A 19,060-nucleotide genomic window follows, 5' to 3' on the forward strand; every position below is an offset into this window, starting at 1 on the left:
CATTCCCCCATCCCCAGGTTCCATTCCTAAGTTGCATCAATCAAAAAAAAAAAAAAAAAAAAAGACTGTTGGTAAAATTCCAAAAGAAAGGAGATCATGTTCTGCTGATGAAGCAAGATTAACATCCACATAAAATAGTCAACCCATTTCCCCAGCTTTTGGTAATCAAGACCCAGGACAAAATCTAGCACAGGTATCACCTAAAAACAAGTAAGCTTGAACATTATTTTTTTTCGGGGGGAGGTGTGCTGGGAATTGAACCCAGGACCTTAGTGCATGTGAGGAAAGCACTCTATCAACTGAGCTATATCCCCACCCTCCTAACACCATTTTATTTCCACTGTATTCTACAAGAACTTGTGTTTTAAAAAGATACAAAATTAAGGATTCCTACCCGAACAAGTTTTTCGGAATCCCCTCTCCATTTGCTGACAATGGTAGATGCAGAAATGTTAAAGAAGGTTGTTTTACATTCGGTGGCCACAGCTTTGGCCAGTAAGGTCTTTCCTGTACCTAGAGACACATGGGGATAAACATGAGCCGATGCTTAAACTCCAGTTTCCCTGACAGGCGCAAGTCAGGCTCACACAGGGAAGAGGCAGTGGTCAACAGCTCTCAACTGCCCCAGTCCTCAGGAGGACACAGTAGCAACTCATCCTCTGCACACACACTTCCTACCAACCCAGAAATGGGAAGCTGTGTTACCTGGAGGGCCATAAAGCAGTAGTCCTTTCCAGGGGGAAAGAATTCCTGTAAATAGCTGTGGATACTGTGGGGAAAAGAAACAGGGAACAATGAGGAGGTTTGGTATCAATGCACCAGCCGGTGCCCCCTTAGCACAGAGAGTTGGTACTGCTAGAGCAAAACACAGCCCAACTCTACAATCCAGGGATTCCTTTTGCTTGTTTAAGATCTGCTATTCTGTATATATTATTTATCCCAATTTTATTTCCATGCTGGATAAGAATGATTGAACCTGTTTGTGAATTCTAAAAGAGCAATCTTTTTTAAAAGAAAGGCCTCTATTCCCCTCCAATATAATAGTTTTTTTAAAAAAAATTATTCTTGAGTCATAATTATACATAATAGTGGGATTTTTTGTTACAAATTCATACAGGAGACATTTTTAAATCAATACTTATTTCTTACATGCACAATGTCATTTCTCCTATAGTTCTATGTGTAGAATATTTGGCTATCTTTTTTAATTTTTATTAATTTGTTCTTTTTAGATACACATGACAGTAGAGTGTATTTTAACATATTATACAAATACATGGAATATAACTTATTCTAATTAGGATCCCATCCTTATGGTTGAACATTATGTGGAGTTACAATGGTTGTGTATTCATATATAGTACTTGGAAATCTTTTGAATGTTGTAAAACAAGTAAGATCTAGAAGATAAACAATAGAACAGGGGTGGGGGACACACAGTGGTGCAATCCTGTAATCTCAGCAGCTCAGGAGGCTGAGGCAGGAGGATCACAAGTTCAAGGACAGCCTCAGGAATTTAGCAAGGCCCTAAGCAACTTGGGGACATTCTGTCTCAAAAAGAAAAAAAAAAAAAAACCTTGAGATGTGGCTCTGTGGTTAAGTGCCCCTGGGTTCAAGCCCTGGTACATAAAACAAAAACCAAAACAAACAAACAAAAACCCACAAAAGAACCCATAATAAAGGTGTAAGTGAGTGAAATACAAAGCTCTGGTGAAACCTGAGTTAGAAGTGAGAAGCAGTCAGGTGTGGAGGCAGTCAGGTGTGGAGGCAGTCAGGTGTGGAGGCAGTCAGGTGTGGAGGCAGTCAGGTGTGGAGGCAGTCTCCTGGAATCCCAACTATCCAGGAGGCTGAAGCAGGAGGATCACAAATTTAAGTCCAATCTGAACAACTTGGTGAGACTCATCTCAAAATAATTAAAAACAAAAACAAAAAACTTTGGGGGTGTCACCCATTAGTGGAGTGCTTGCCTAGAATGTGTGAGGTCCTGGGTTTGATCCTCAGCAGCAAATAAATAAATAAATAAACAGGGATCATTCAGTGACAAATACTTGAGGAGAAACTGACTGCAGAAGGGCATGCATGGACCTCAGTGAGCCTCTTCTTTAGTTCAAATTCAAATAATCTGGGCAGTGGGTGGGATCTGCAGAGAACAAGGGGAAGGAAAAAGAATAGTAAAATTGCAGCTGGCTCTTCATTTCTTGCTAATCCTGATGTCAAATCTGAATATCATCCCATGCCAAGTTTAAAATGCTGTCACACATCCAGAGAATTTCAGTGAGATGTTCTATCCTTTCTAAACGTTTTGTACTATGCTTCTACTTGGAGGAAAAGATGAGTAAATTTCTATTAACTTCAAACACCAAGGTATTTCTTACTCCCATATCTGAAGTCAGGAAGAATGAGGGGGAAAGACAATCAATTTATTGATTTTTGTCTTCTTAGAATAAAAGCCCCCAAAAAACAAAGGCTTCATGGGCTCCCGGGTAAGAATAAGTAGGTTATTCAATAAAATGATTCTGGCTGCAGGAGATTATAGGACATGGCCACAGACTCTTTGCAGCTCTTGCCATGAAAAGGTAGAATCTATTTCTCCACCACTGGATCCTGGGCCTGGACTTGTGACTTTGGCCAATGGGACATTGGCAAATACAATAAGAAACTAAATAAGTATAAGAATAGCAAATTTAAGCAGTGTAAGAAGAGATATGAAAAATGCTAAGCACATAGGCCTTGCCCTTTCTTACCTCTTTCTGGGAGCCTTCTGTGAACAGGACTGGACTCCTTTGCTAAGGGAGAGAGGCCCCAACTGACCCACTTATCCCAACCTTTCCAGTGTCTCTGGCTGATGCCCTGAACATATGGTTGAGCTGGGTCAGCAACACCATATGGAAAAGAGAAGAGCTGGCCCAGCTGCCAGCCCAAACTGCCAACCTTCAGAATTATAAGACAATAAATGGTTATGGGGCTAAGGCCCTAAGTTGTGCCTTATACACTCTTTGGGTCTCTGATGCAGCAAATACCATGTGATTCCCTGACCTCCTCCTCATCCTGTTTGGAGAGAATTGTTTTTCTATTCTTCTACCTATTTTGTGAGCCATGCAGAAATTTGTCAGGAATATGTAATGAGCACAGCTTTCTGGCTCTGCTGGCTCCTGTCCGGGAAGGTACTGTCTGCCCTTCACAATCGGCCCAAGCAATACTGGTAAGGGAGCACCTATAGAAACCAAGTGAGAGGTCCTCTCCTACCAGAGCTATTTCTTTTTTTCTTTTTCTTTTCTTTTCTTTTTTTTTATAGGAAATCAAATTACTTTTTTATTTGTTTGCAGTACTGGAGCTATTTTTACCATACTAAGTTTATTTTTAGAGAGGGAGGCTCATTGGAGCCAATGTGTAGTGGCTGACAAATCAAATATACAAGACAGAGTCCTAGATCTTCAATGATCACATCAAGCAGACATCTGCCTGGAACCAATATGAGACATGAGTTTAAAGTGTCCAGAATGGGCTAGGCCTGATGCCATAGTGTTGACAAAGTGCTGTGACAGGCACCAAGTTAACTTGTGGACAGAAAATCATCCTGGCCTGTCTTTCCTGAAAGGTGTGTGACACACAGCTTGTCCAATGGATAATGAGCAGAAATACCCCCACCCCCACCCCTGCCATTCTTACCCTTATAGGATACACAACAGCTTCTTTCACTAGCTGCTTGGCTGCATCCAGTCCAATAATGTCATCCCACTTTATGTTTGGATTATGGAGATAAATGTCCTGCAATGCACATTTGATCATTTTGTTAAAACTAATTTTTTTCCTCCATAGCTGTAATAAACATGGGAGCAGAGAACTTGACTTACAATAGAATATAAAGGGCTGGTGATCAAAATTTTTCATATTAGATATATGTATATGTATACATTGTAATTTGGGGTTAGCTCACCAAAGGGATATAATTAAAATATTCAATGATTTTCCCTGAAAAAGATATTGATGATATAATATGATTCTTTTAAAAAGGAAAAAAAAATATCTCCTAACAATGGACTCTGTCTTCAGTCAATAACACACCATGCTGATTTATGACCATAATCAAAGAAGCTACAGAATCTGCCTTAAAATTACACTAATTTTCACTGCAAAACAGTTCCTTATAGTTGCCTGACTTCTCTCTTGCTCTTTGATCTGGCAAACACTTTGTTAATTTGTTGCATAAAAGAGATGATGCTCCTCTGAAACCAATTTCTCTTTTTTCCCTAGTGATAGCTCCCTACTTTCAGCAGGAGCAATTGCTTCTGCAAAATTCAAGGAAGCCGACAACCGAGCCAAAGCTGTTTCCCCTCTTACAGGAGAGCCCTGTAGCAACCATCGAGGGTAATCAATTAAGGTAGCTTTTACTGATAACTAATTTACAGTTTTCAAACTCCAATTTCACAAGACGCCTCAGAACAGCCACTCAGGGGCCTTTCTGTGTAGGAGCTATTTCAGGCAAACAATGTCTAGAGTGTTACATTAAAAAACAAAAAAAAAGCCTCCTTTCCAAAAGTCATTCAGAGTGACTATAGCATGAATCTGGAAACTGCCCTTTTATTCATCTAACATGAGCCTTTTTTTAAGTACATTTTTTAAATGTCAGTGACACGTCAGGGCCCTACCCTGCTCCCCTTCTTTGAGTTTCCCCCAACACAGCAGTGCCACGTCTAAGAGGGAAACTATGTATAGAAGTGGTTTGGCTCATGTGTAATGTGCGTGATCCATTTCTGGATGGGATGACAGAGAAAGGACTTGGGAGGCCCACCCTGTCTTTCAAGTCTGTATCTGCAGGAAGCCCACCACTCACTCTCATTCTTATTTCTGCCCTTTCTGCAGGACATCTTTGCATTTGCTGAAGGGCTTCATCTACCTTGGTATTCAAGGCATCCATTGAGAATAGTATTTCTTGCCCTTTTCTAGAGTTGACAACTGTGTCCCACAAAGTAGTGTTTAATTTCCCAGCCCCAGTTTCTCCTCTATTATTCTGAAGTTATCAGTCAGATAACTGGTATCAACAGGCCTCCTCAGGTGGTCATCTCTCCATGCCTGGAAGTATTCAAGCAGGGGCTGAATGGCCAAGTCCATTGGTTCTATGGAGAGGATTCCACACAGAATCCTCACAGGTCACTTCCTATCTGTAGCTCTATCTTCAGTCAGGTTATTCCTTTGCAAAAATGGTAATGAGTCTATTGAGTTTTTGTGAGTCTAAAAAATATTTTGCTCTACTCTCTTGTGCATACCAGTCACCACAATATGGCCCTAAACCCCCATCTCCCCTCATTGGTAAAAATCTTGTAGCTGACCTTCCCTCTCAATTGCCTTGTCATCCATCCACCTCACTGCCACTAGAACAAATTATCTGCAGGCACATTTGATGACCCCATCCCCTGAGAACATCAGTCAAAAGATCCTCGTCTCTAGAGGCCAGTTCCTAGCCCTAGTACTGCTTGGGTGCCCCGCCTCAGGAACCCTGGATCTCCAATCCCATTTCCTTCTACTCTCTGCTTCTTACTTGGATTCCCAGAAACATGCATAAGTGGTACCATTTCACATAGTTGTGCTTTTACCCTACCTTTCTCTCTTTTTCATTGAGCTTTTTCCTAGTGTCTTCTTTCCCCACAATATCCGTTCTTCATGCTCAAAGTGCACTTGCCCACATGACCAGAAACTCTTACAGGCAAGGACTGTGTCTGACCTATCCACCTTTGTGTTTCCAGACCTAGAACATGCCTAATGCATTTCAAGCCTCTCCCTGAACCAGCCTTGATTTCAGTCTTCAATTAAAAACAAGATCAGTGGAAACTAAAAAAGAACCTGGACTAGGAATCCATTCTAATCCCAGGAAACTCATTCAAAGTCACCCAGCTAGAAAGAAAAGGATTTTGAAATCAAATGCTGGTCAACTTACTCCAAAGCTTATGTCACTAACCATCAAGCTTCACTGCCTTTATTTAGATTCTGAGGCATGAGCTTGAGAAGTCTCTAGTCTGGGTGGTAAAATCTTTCTTTACTAATCTGTTTTTCATGGAAATTTCCAGTTATGAGATCATCGGACTCTCAATCTCCCTATGTGTTTGATTTTTGAAACAAAATGCAAATATGCTCTTTCCTTCTCTAAGAGGCTTCTTTCCTTGACTCTGGGCCCTGCTATAAAAACCTTTCACCTGTCCCTTTTTTCTAAGTCTTTTTGTCTTTTGGTTTTCTTGGCCTCTACACTGAGATAGTGGGCTTTTTATATTGTAATTTTATGATTCTATAATTTATTTATCATGCATTATTGTGCCTCTAAACAATATGAGTGCCTTCGCAAGTGGGGGCACTTTATAAATAAATGATCATATTTATTGTTATTAATAAAAGAAGCAGCCCACAATGCTCTAGGAGCCCCAGTTTGCCTCGGTAAATTTGTGAATTGAACAGCGGAGCTTACCCGGCTCACCACGGCTGCCAATTCTCGCATCTCACTGTTCATGCCAATAAATGCACTCAGAGGTTTCAGCAATCGTTCCTGATGAGAGGAACAGAAAGGCTCACATTACAATAGTGCTTCATAATTTAGGAAGAAAAACAGGATCTTGGCGAAACAAATGGTGACAGGCTGCTATGACCTCTGACTTGATCACAAGCTTTCAGTGTACTCAAAGTGCTGAGGATGCTTCCAGGGTTCACCTGGAGTTTGGCAGTTTGAGAGCTGGATGGCACATCTTGGCCACTTACTGAGGGGTCTGGGTTACAGTCGAAGGTGTTCAAGGCAAGTTCACCAGTTGCTCCTCTGATGGCGTCTGTGAGAAGCCCTCGGAAGTCGATGATTGGGCCCTGAAAGGGAGCTATGGTTATTTCTGCCATGAAGACGTGCAAGATTATCCGTTGTGGCCCAGTCTCAGCAAAACAAACCGTATCTATATCTCCTGGTACCTGGGGCAAACTTAATGGCTGGCTTTAGAAAAACCTGCACTAATACTGAAAACAATGATAACCTGAAGTGTGGGCTCTATGAGGAAACGGTCAATAATTCTTGAGAATGAAGTTGATTTGAATAAAAATTCACCAATGCTTTTCCATTCCTAGCACATGCCATCTGCTTTCCCTGTCTAGTCTCATTCTTTTAAAATGTGACAGGCACAGGAAGAACTCACTGGTACAAGAGAAGAGCCATGTCCTGTCTGCATGCCTCTCTCAGTAGTGCCTGGTACAAAACGGGTGTACAGGACACTCTGGGAGGATTGTTTCTAATTCTTGCAACCTCTCTGCTAGTGAAGAATGACATCCTGGTTTTGCATTTGTGGAGGCAGGCAGAGGATTCAAGTGATTCGCCCAGGGTGGTAGAGCTAAGTGACTCAAGGCCAGGATTCAAAACCATATACCTTCCAAATCCACCCTGTCTCTCCTAGAGTCAGGAGGGCAAAGCAAAGATGCAAGTATTTCCAGTAGCCAACGTTCACTGTTTATCATGTGGCAGACAGGCCCTGTACTAAGGCTGTCCTTTCATTATGGTGGGCATGACAATTATTTCTATTTTACGGAAGAGAAAAGTCAAGTTTGGAGAAATTATAGGCAACTTGCCCAAAGTCACACAGCAGGGAAATGTTGTGGCAGAGTGTACCCCGCAGGCTGACTCTGAAGCCCCTGCCCTTAAGAACTTGTGAAATTCAGTGTGCTGGGGAGATCCTGAAGCCAGGGTCCCTACCATGGCAAGGACAGACCCATTGGGGCTCACCCCTGGGTATACACCCTCATTCAGCCTATGTGCACTTAAAACACTGGGGAGAAAACCATTCACATTTCACCCCAGGACATTTCTGCTGGAAAGAGAATTATAGCCAGACTGTTTCCAAGGTTAAGTGCTGGGCTAAATCGCCCCTTCCTTGTGACCCAATCAGAAACGTCCGTTTATATCAATGTAAGCATTCACAAAAGAAACCAAAGCCACAAAAAACTGCCAGGCACAAAAGGGACTGAAAACATGACAAAAGCAGAGAGGGTGAAGAAGGAAACCTTGCTTTCTGGGGGGACATTGACTCGAGTGGCATCATCTCCAGCAATTGCCCAGTTCATTGGGGCCCTTAAAGGAAGTCAGCTCAGGCCAAGGAGGAAGCACCCCTTGATTTCCAGGGAGAGGCTCCCTGCCACCCCTTTCTCTCCCTCTCTCTCTCTCTCTCTCTCTCTCTCTCTCTCTCTCACACACACACACACACACACACACACACACACACACACACACACAGAGTAGTTTGCCAGAAGAGCTGGCCAGAGCTAAGTCAGCTGTCCACAGTTTCAGATCTGACTTAAGATTGAGGAGACTCCTGAAGAACCCCCGCCCTGGAGGGAGCAGTCAAGAGGAATGTGGTGCTTTCCACTCCCAAAGGACATGGCAGAGCTGCCTTTTGACTGCATTCACCCAGCCTGGGTCTTCTCTCTTTGAGAAACTCTCATTTACAAATCCAGACGTGGCATTCATAATGACAAGGGCAGACGTATCTATCAAGGGAAGGATCCCAGCCCTGGCTCAACTGAGGTTTCCTGGTCCACATGGAATTCCACGTAAACTTGGAGCCACATCCCCAAGGACAAGGGTGACTGCTATTCAACTACCTTGTCAGAGTCTAAAGGAATGAGCAGGAGGCCACAGCTCAGGCAGCACCGCCAGGCCAGTGTTTATCGTGATCCTCCACCCCTTCCAAACCCTAAGTGTATTACAAATAAGGAACAAAGGAGCTCCTTGGAGATGTGGCAGTGGGCTCCAGACCATTTCTCCACAAAGGCAGGAACCCATTTTCTCATTCCCATGCAGCACTCTTACCAGTGTACCTCACAGCCAACATTTGATCATGAGGTTTTAACTTCCCTGTTTGACAAAAATACTGCCTTGTGTTCATTAAAAGAACCCCCCCACACCACCCCGCTTCAGTGTCCTGAGTTCCACTTACTCTTCGTGGGTGGGCACTTTCCTCTCCACTGTCTTTGTGGATTCTTGATATGTTTAAGCCAAAGTCAGGGGTCTCCAGGGGAGTGTTATTGATGCCCTGAGGACAGAGGGACATGGTGAGCAGCCAGCTGTGGGAGCTGCTTAGAGGTGCTGCTTAGAGTTGTCAGTGCCCCTGACAAAACCACAGGCCAGGTATCCTGTCAGTGGGGAGCCAGACCTGTGTGTTATTTAGCCACATCTGTGACCCAGTGAGAGGAAGTAACTCTCTACCTGTGTCCTGAGGGAAGACTTGAGATCCCACAGGCCATGAGCTCTGAGCAGCTTTTCCAATGGAGGAAATAGCTGTGCCTCAACCCGTCCCCACTTGCCGACTGGTCCTTCCTCCTGTTCCAGAACGTCTGCGGCAGGTCTGGCCAAGTCTGGAGACACAGCAAGATCAGCCAGCCTCCTGTGTGACTGGCCTGTCCCAGGTCACCTCTCCTCCTCCTGAGCCAGACCCAGGAGGCCACGGCCTAGACCCTCCTTGAGGGTGAGGGGTTCCTTTTCACCAACTGGGTCTTAGGATTATTCCTTTCTATTCAAGGAATCTTCTAGCCAAGAATCTTGGGCATTGATTCTTTCCCATTCCTTTTCTGGGTTTCTATTGCTCTTCTTTCTTTTAAAGCTGGGAAAGTTTTGTCCTAGTTAAGAAGGTTCTAGATATGGATCTCCTGAGTCAGAAGGCATCGATTTCCCACCTCTCAGGTTCTTTCCTTTTACTGTCTTTTCCTCCTCTAGAAATTTCAGTATGGAGGTCTGGGATAAGCCCAACAGGAGATTCTGAGATCCAGTCACACTGGAGATATCCCTGGTCTCTACGTAAGAACCCAAGGATATGCTTAGATACACTGAAGTCCTGTCACCTGCAGTTACCTCAGCCGGGAAGCTGGAGCTCTGCAATTTCCAGGCCCTACCCTCAAGCCCCTCTTTCCTGCACTCAATCTAGGGGAAATATGGGGGGGGTGGGGGGAGACAGGAAGGAGTCCTCGTGCTCAAATTAAGAAACACTGGAGAATCTGCAGATTTGTCTATGGTTTTCATCCAGCATAGTAGAAGTCTACAACTTTCAGAGAATTCCACAATTCAATTAAACCATATTGCAATTTTTAAAAGATAGGGCCTCAAAATTTTATAAAAATGATATTTTTTTTCTTGGGGTTGTTTCTCAGCTAAGTGTGAAACTGCCGACATCCAGCAAAGCCACCTCACCTGTTTTGGTTGCTCCTTGTTGAGAGATTTGTTGTCCTCCATCTTCCCTGCCACGGTTTTGGATCGTGGCCTCTGTTGATTGATCTTGGGAAGATTTTGACAACTGTCACTCATCATCCTGAGGAAGGGGACAAAAACCTTGGAGGAGATTATTCTAAACACTTAACCTGAGGTAAATAAACATTTTTTTTTTAGTAATCTAGAGCACACAGAGAAATTACAGATCCTATTTAGATAGGTTTTAAAAAAAACGGGGCTGGGTGGCACACAGCTGTAATCCCAGCAACTCAGTAGACTGAGGCAGGAGGATCACAAGCTCCAGGCCAGCCTCAGAAAATTAGTGAGAGCCTATCTCAAAATAAAAATAGAAAAAGATCAGGGATGTTTCTCAATTATAAAGTGGCCTTGGGTGTAATCCCCAGGACCAAAAAAAAAAAATAAGTAAAAATAAAAATGGAAAATAGAATTCCTTGGGTGCTCTGTGTGCCAGGCACTCAGTATGGGACAGAAATTTGCTCCATTCTTATAAATAGCAAAGCCAGGAACTGGGTCTGGGTCTTTTACCCTATGAGGCCCACACTCCACATGCTACATGGCCTAGAAAGACAGCATCACTCTATGCAATTATTTGCAGTAAAACCAGAAAAACTAACAAACATTGGTCCATGTTCTGGACAGATGTAACTTGAGGGTATTCCATGGCTGAGCCCACTATGGTCACATGACCATAGTTTGGTATTGCTGGTAGTTGGCCATGGAGAGGCACTAGAGATTCTTCTAGAAAGATCCCACATACTCCCAGAGTTGAGTTGATCAAGACAAATTATTATTCACTCTACCTTCTGGTCTTCCCTCCACTTCTTGGTGGTAAATTATTTTCTCCTGTGGCAAAACAAATATTGGGAGAAAAGGAAAGAATTTAATCTTAGGAGACAAAGTAGTTTTGGGTACGTTTCTCCTTTTACATTGTTCTAAAAGTTTGTTTTACAGTCTTTTGGACAAGATACTCAGCCTGATCTAGTGAGAAGTGAAATTGCCAAGGAGGAGGAAAAAAGTCAAGCTCCCAGGCATCTCCACACAAAGACCTCAAGTCCTCAGACAGGAAATGTGGTGGACAGCGCATGCCATAAAGGCAACTCCAATTCAGGTTGGCTTGACAGCTGCCATTTCATTGAGTTTTCATGAACCTGACATCATGATGTGATAAAAAAAAATTATATCTATTTGCTGGGGTGCAGAGGAACCCCACAAAAATTATGTGAGTCTGGTAAGAAACATATAAGTTATACTCTCCTAGTTTACCTTAAAATCAAAACACGGTGTGCAAGATCACAGGAGAATGTGGGGACCAGGATGACAGCCAGCCATCTAGAAATCAGATCATGTGTCTAAGAGTCCTAGCAACCCTGTGCTTAGGAGGCAAGGCTAACTCAAGGTCCATACCTAACAAATGGCCAAGAAAGCCAAGCTCTGAACCCTGCATTGGAAGGAAGCTCAGACAAAATACCTCTCAGACCCCTTCCAGCTCTGAGATTCAGGCTTGGCTATTTTTAAATGACGTTCCTCTCAGTTTCCTGGTCCCTACATGAAATGTTAAAGTCTGTGGCTTAACAAGTGCCTTGTAAACAGGACAATGATCTCCCTTGGTTTATAATTACTTCCCCCCACTTACAGACTTCTAAGTCAATGTTACTACAAAACCTAGAGCCCTGGCTTTAGATCTCCCCTCCAGCCAACCTCCTTGAATGCTAACCTATATCAGGTCTTTGCATTATATTGATCATTATCTGGATTGATGGCTTTCAAAAGCATTTCATTATCTATACATGAGCTATTAGCTTCACCAATACTCATTTTCATGTTATTTTCAAGATAGATAATACGTCTTCCTAACAAGAAAAAGTCTTTGTCATTCATCCTCTTCCAAAAGCCCACTCTGTCTCTGCAGAAATTAATGCTGGTCTTATAAAGAGCACCTGCAGTACTCTTGGGTTTTGCTTTCATTGTCCTAAGACATACATTCCTCAAACAAATGCCAACATGACTAAAGGGACGTCAATATCCAGATGGTCGTGTACAGGGTGTCTGCTCTGGATCAAGAGGCTGCATGATCTTTCTGGTCTCCTCTTACAGTGCAGGGTGCAGAGTGCCATCTATCTGACAACGATGCAATAAAAAACTTATATCTAGAAAATAGTCATGTACCTGTATCTGATGCCTTTTTAACAATTTTGGGGTATTTCTGGAATTTTACAAAATAATAACTCTCATATTCCATCAAAATAGTTTCAAGATCAATGTTGTCACAAACTTCAAAGCGTCGTAACCCCAGTTTGGTTTCTTGCTCCAAAGCATTGGCTGCATCAATATATCTGGTAGTTTTATAGAAGAAAAAATAATTAACTTTGGGTACAAAAAAAGGAAAATAGGCATTACAAGTCCAAAGAGACTCAATACAGAGAGTTAGCCTTAAATAGAACAGCAGATGAAAACTAGAATATGTGAGGTTTTTCTAGAGAGTAAGGACCTTAGACATGTTGAGTTCATCCAAATATGTCTTTCAAAACAGTTGCCTCTGGAAGCTTCATACTTACACAAATAATGTCATCATTGCTCAAAAAATTTTAATTTGCTTTAAAGTCAAATAAGTGAGTCAACTAAATGTCTTATAAATTACTTTTACTCATCTTCAGCCAAAAATGGGTTTGCCTAAATTTCTTACCTGTTTATTTACCAGTATTCATTTTAGGTAATATTTGGAAATTGTTAAAATCCAAATTCAATCCCCAAAGGAAGATTTGTCTCCATTAGGACAATTCAAAGCAATGTGTCATGAGCCCTGAAGGAAATCCCAAGCATAAGTCAATGAGCATCACTGAAGAAATTTAGTGTGAGAAGATGTCATCTGCTTGGACGGGTTATTTCCAGTAATTTGAGTTAGTCAAACATTACACTAAAGGTGCTTCCACGTGTAAGTAGCTTCATCACCACTGTTCTGAACTGTCATTTTTGACTTGTTTTTGTGGTAAGACTGTCCAATGTAAGTGGATACCATGAGAAGCAAGGACTCAAAAACCTCTGAAAATAGAATGACTCTCCAGGTCTCAATTCTTAGTTATTAATTTCTTTTTAAAACTAATGGTTTTCTCTTAAAAAGTTTTCACATGTGCAAATACACACAAATTACTATACATTTTCAAGGTCTTATCCAAGGACCTCAGGTTAAGAATTCCTGCTGCAGGGAGGGGCTGGGGTTGTGGCTCAGTGGTAGAGTGCTCACCTTGCACATGCAGGGCCCTGGGTTCCATCCTCAGCACCACATAAAAATAAATAAATAAAATATTTATGGTAAATAGTATGGTGTCCAACTAAAGCTAAAACATAATTTTTTTTTTTTTTTAAAAACAAGAATCCCTGCTGCAGGTTAGAGTTCTTTCTCTTTGATTCAAACCTGGGAAGGCAAACTTTCTTTTTTATTATGTCCTCTTCTCTCCACAAGATTCAGGTCAATTAGAAAATTTATTCTTTAAAGAGGTTGCCATGATTATTGCCAATGACTTTTAAATGTATTTATCTCTCTCAAGCTATATATATATTTTTTTTGTACTAGGAATGGAACCCAGAGGTGTTTTACCACTGAGCCACATCCCTGGCTCTTTTAATTTTTTTTATTTTGAGACAGCATCTCAATGAGTTGCTGTGGGTCTCATTAAATTGTTGAAGCTGGCCTTCTGTCTCAACCTTCCAAGTTGCTAGAATTATGGGTGTGCACCACTGTGCCTGGCTCTCAAGCTAATTTTAAAGAATTCACAAACCACAGTCAGTCAGTTGACTGGGGAGTTAGTCAGCCTATATACTATGCTGTGTCTTAATTCCCATTTTACAGGGATTGAAAACAAAATATGTTTTTAAAATAACTAATTTTTGTTTAGTATAAAGTAATACATGTCCATTTAGGACACAACTAGAACATACAGATAAGTCAAAAGATGCTCAGAGATGATTCAACATCTTTCTGTCTTTTAAAATGACTAAGTTCATGTATGCACCTATAAAGCAATAAATAAACAAAGAAGGAAGCTAAGGACATGCACTTTAGGTTGCTTGTAGTCCATACTAAATCACATTGCATTCTGAACTATTTCCAGGATTGTGGAATTTTGACTTAAAATTTTCCAGAAAAGATGACTGCAGGCCCCATGCTTCCTAGGCTAATGATCAGAGGAACAAATTTGCTTCTGTGGATTTCTAATATATTCTTTGAGCTGGAATGAGTTCTGTCATGGCACCACTTGGGTTCTTAGTCAACAGAGTGACAGGACAGAATATCGGAAAGAGCAGTAGGCTACGAGTGGACCGTAGCATGTAAGACTGAACCAGATGCAGGAGGAAGGCTGTCACATCATTCAGGCCCCAGAGGCTGGATGTGTGGGACTGAAGACCAGCATCCATGACCTCCAGAGTCTGCCTTCACTAATTCCCACTTGCAGATTCAAATGCTGGTCTTTAAGGGTTCCACTTGTGCCATGCCCCTTCTTCCTCTGCACCTCTGCCTGTCACACTTTTTAATGTATATTCTACATATCTATCAAATCCTGATCACATCACCTCTGCAAGACTTTTCCCGGTTGGTCATTCCCATCTACAATAATCTGTTCTCTTTGCTGAATTCCCAGAACTTCACTTAGGAAATATACATATTTTTTTCTTTACATTGACATGTCCTTTAAAATACCTATTGTTCACTTTTCATCTTGATAACCCACTCTTTCACCCACTTCCCTGCAGGTCTCAGGAAAATTATCAGCTCAGGTAGAATTTTCATTGATTTGATATTCAAAGCGCCATCTAGTGGCCAATTGGGGAAATGCATATGTTTTAAGCAGTATACAGTAAATTCTGGCCATAATAAAAACTGAAAAAAGAGTTAGTTGTACTGACTTACTAGTCTTTTTGTTTCTACAGTTCTTATTTATGAGACAATTTCTTGAATGCAAAATGCATTGCAATAAAAATCAGGGATTGTCTGTGTAAATATATTTGTCTTGCTTTCTATTCTACCCATCTACATTCTAGTAAGTTCCTCAGTGGTTACTCAGATGACATTTATTGAACAACTGTTAATATTATGCTCATAGTTCTGAGTCCTAGCATGATGAGTCTAAGTTTCATATGAGCCAATTAATCTGCAAAGACAGCATTCTCAAAATGTTCCATAGAAAAATAGTCTCTAAAATAGTCTCAGGGGAAAAAAAAAAAGTGTTCCTTGGCCAAGTTGGTTTGCAGAACCCTAAATACCTAGTATGTTAGCACAGATACTCCCACTGCACATAGCAAATTAGATGGTTTGAGAAGTCCTGAAATAAGGGGGCTTGTTTACCTTAGTTTAACCTAAGTTCACCTGAGTACAATATTAATTTAAGTAACACTTTTTCTCAAAATTATTGTTTCCAATGTTCTACACACTTCTGGGTTCTTTAGATAGAACTGATAGTCCATCAAAAGATGATGTAAAATGGACCAAATCCTCATTCTATATGTTTTAAACCATGTTGTATATAAAAATAATAAAATCCAAACCCATCTCCTCTATAGTAAAAATAGCAAATGCTCATAGGAGATTACTTTGTGTACTATTCTATTCTAAGCATGGCACATATTTAATTCTCATTAAACGTGATCTTGGACTAGGTAACTAGATTAACAAAGAATAGCAAAGATAGATTAGCAAAGAATAGAGCAGGCATTTAACATAAAAATGGACTGGCTTCTGCTGGCCACGGTGCCACATGTCTATAATCACAGCTGCTCAGGAGGCAGAGGCAAGAGGATCACAAGTTCCAGGCCAGCCTCGACAACTCGTGAGAACCTGTCTCAAAATAAAAATAGTTGAAAGGGCAGGGGATGTAGCTTGGTGGTAGAGTGCTTGCCTCACATGTGTGATGACTTGGGTTCAATCACCAGCACCACACACAAAACCCAAAGTCTAGCTCCAAAGTCTGTGCACTTACCTAGGAAGCTTTCCCTACCTTAATGAGCCACATACTCATGCCTTAGAGTAGACACCTGGCACTTTCTCCTATACTGCCCTTAGATTTGCTTTCCTTAGGGACTGGAGAATAACTCAGAACAACCCATGGACCTCTCATACGGCTTGGCTCATCAATTTCAAGAATATCCTCACATTGCAAATGGCGACATAGAAAGGACTGAAATCCAGGCCTGTTCTTCTCAGCTTATTGCTTTCTCCCTAATGCTATGAGTGGATACAGAAATTCAGCTGTTGAGCATCAATTGATGGCCGGCCCACTCATGTCTCTGGTTTAAGACGGTTGGTGATGGGGAAAGAATTGTTATGATTTGGATGTGAAAGTTCACATGTAAGACAATGCAAGAAGGTTCAGAGGAGAAAAGACTGGGTTAAGAGAGTCTTAACCCAATCAGTGAATTAATCCCCTGATAGGGATTAACTGAGTGGTAACTGCAGTGGTAGGGTGTGGCTGGAGGAGGTGGGAATTGGCAAGTGGCTTTGGGGTATATACTGGTATCTGGCAAGTGGAGACCTCTCTCTCTCTCTGCTTTCTGATCATCATGTGAGCTGGTTCCCTTTGCCTGGTTCTACCACCATGATGTTTAGCCTCACTGGGGTCCCTGGGGAATGAAAATGGCTGTCTATGGACTGAGACCTCTGAAACTGTGAGCCCTTAAATAAACTTTTCCTCCTCTACAGTTGTTCTGGTTGGGTTTTTTAGTCAGAGCAGTGAAAAGGCTGATTAAAACAGAATGAACCATTTTCTCAATAAAATTTAGATTCTAAACATCAAAAAGCGACGCCTGATAAAACTGTGTTTCAAAGTAAGTGAGGGTGGTGGATGTTTTTGTGTTAAAGACATTGTAGTAATTTCATCACCTTTACTGGGGAGAAAAGTCATTATCAAAATTTTGATATTAAGTCACATTTTGCAGTTAAACAGCTTACACAATTAAACAGCTTACAACATTGTCAATTAAGAGAAAAAAAGTAAGTCAACAACAAAGTTTGTTCAAGGTGTAGAGTTAAAATTAGTGACCAACATGCATGCATCTTAAATTTAAACAAAACCAAAAACGAAACCTTGAGTTTTTCAGTGACTTAAAAAATAAAAGAATGCTTAAATACACTTACAGAAATTTCATTTTTTTATTTTAAAAGACTACCTTTTTAAAAAATCTCAAAAAACATGGCCCACACATATTTTGATGTTTCAGAGGTGACCCTGAATCAAAAACAAATCTCCAATATTTTAAGGAAAAAAATAATTAAGAAGAGAGTCATTGCATTTCTATGCTATCTTTAAACCTGAAGAGGAAAGGAGAAGTATTTTGTGTACTAAGTAGATCTGTCAATAAAGTTTTCAATGCATAATGTGAAAAATATGTAGGTAAATGAGACAATGTAAGTATGTCTTATTTGTCTGGTAGAACGACAAGAAGGAAGAATAGGTGAAACAGAGGATTTTTAGGGCAGCAAAATAATTCTGTATGACAATGTCATCATGGATGCATGTCACTCAGTATCTGTTGAAATGAAGAACTCAGTGAGGCACACTGGCGCAAGCCTGTAATCATAGCAGCTTGGGAGGCTAAGGAAGGAGGATTGCGAGTCCAAAGTCAGACTCAGCAAAAGTGATACTAAACAACTCAGTGAAACCTTGTATCTAAATAGGGCTGGGATGTGGCTCAGTGGTGCCCCTGAGTTCAATCCCTGGTACTCCCTCACAAAAACAAACAAACAAACAAAAAACTCAGAACTGTACAACAGAGAGTAAACCTGACATGAACTATGGACTTTAGCTAATAACAATGTATCAAAATTGGTTCATTAACAAATGTACCCTGTGAATTTGAGATATTAATAGGAGGGTTGGGAATGTAGCTCAGTGGTAGCACCCCTTCTTATAGGCCCTGGGTTTGATCCTCAGCACAGCAATAATAATAATAAGCTTGCCCGGCATGCACAAACCCCAAAGCCACAAAAAAATAATAACAATAATGATAAAGGAAGCCAGGGGAAGGAGTGGGTATGTGGGGACTCTACCTTCTACTCAATTTTTCTATAAATATGAACCTGCTCTTTTAATTGTGGCTGGAAAAGCAGAGGTCAGAGAAAGAGAGGATCATTTCTGTAATGTTCGTAATGTGACATACCCTTCTTGTGTTAAGTAATGCAAAATCAAAATGAGAAGATTTTTTCGGCGTGCTTCCATCCTCATCTCGCACTGTGAACAAAGAAGAAAATTTAGATGGAATGACAAGACCTAACCCGGCTTTTATAGCAATAAACCCTTGAAGGTTACAGCAACCTGTCAAACCAAGCGGCATGACATAAAGGCTGGGAGCACACTGGAGTCTCTAAGGATATATAAAGTTGTTTTCCACCGTCTTTTTCTTCTCAAAGCTGCTTTCTGAATTGTAAACTTCAGGGACAATGATTTGAATTAGGATAGCACTTTACCAGTTGAACTTCCTGTCAAGCTAATTGGCCTTTTATTGCTTACAACTAGGAAGAGACAAATATACTCCTGCTATTTGGACCAGGTTAAGGAAAGTGATTATAAAAATAAACCCATGAGCCAGAAATCAGCTGTGACAACCTGCACTTACCTGCCACTATATCTTTAATTTGCTCAGAGTCCCACCCAGTCCCTGCACAAGTGCAGAGAAGAACTCCAATAAACCATCTAGGGGTGACTGCGTGGCTAGACTGCATGCTGAAGACATCAGAGGCCATACAACGGAAATTCCAGCATAATAAAGTCCTTATTCAAACCAGATGCATTTGTACCTTTATTTCCAGTGTTAATGTGCTGTGTTTAGTAA

At 41.2% G+C, this 19,060-nt stretch overlaps 1 protein-coding gene across 2 annotated transcripts in view; it reads right to left on the reverse strand.

The window, feature by feature from the left end:
* Positions 1–18,453, reverse strand: part of Katnal2 (katanin catalytic subunit A1 like 2) — a 42,374-nt gene extending 23,921 nt beyond the window's left edge. Inside the window, exons 1-10 of one of the 2 annotated variants that reach the window (XM_026381301.2) lie at positions 18,389–18,453; positions 12,407–12,573; positions 11,041–11,080; positions 10,202–10,319; positions 8,955–9,050; positions 6,745–6,843; positions 6,458–6,535; positions 3,670–3,768; positions 706–769; positions 395–513 (exon numbers count right to left, since the gene is read on the reverse strand). In XM_026381301.2, the coding sequence (XP_026237086.2) occupies positions 395–513; positions 706–769; positions 3,670–3,768; positions 6,458–6,535; positions 6,745–6,843; positions 8,955–9,050; positions 10,202–10,319; positions 11,041–11,080; positions 12,407–12,573; positions 18,389–18,453 (945 nt within the window). Of the gene's footprint in view, positions 1–394; positions 514–705; positions 770–3,669; positions 3,769–6,457; positions 6,536–6,744; positions 6,844–8,954; positions 9,051–10,201; positions 10,320–11,040; positions 11,084–12,406; positions 12,574–18,388 lie in introns of both variants that reach the window. The other variant, XM_026381300.2, reaches the window with a different exon arrangement.
* Positions 18,454–19,060: the final 607 nt, after the last annotated feature.

The sequence above is a fragment of the Urocitellus parryii genome, chromosome 13 (assembly GCF_045843805.1).
Source record: "Urocitellus parryii isolate mUroPar1 chromosome 13, mUroPar1.hap1, whole genome shotgun sequence".
NCBI lineage: Eukaryota > Metazoa > Chordata > Mammalia > Rodentia > Sciuridae > Urocitellus > Urocitellus parryii.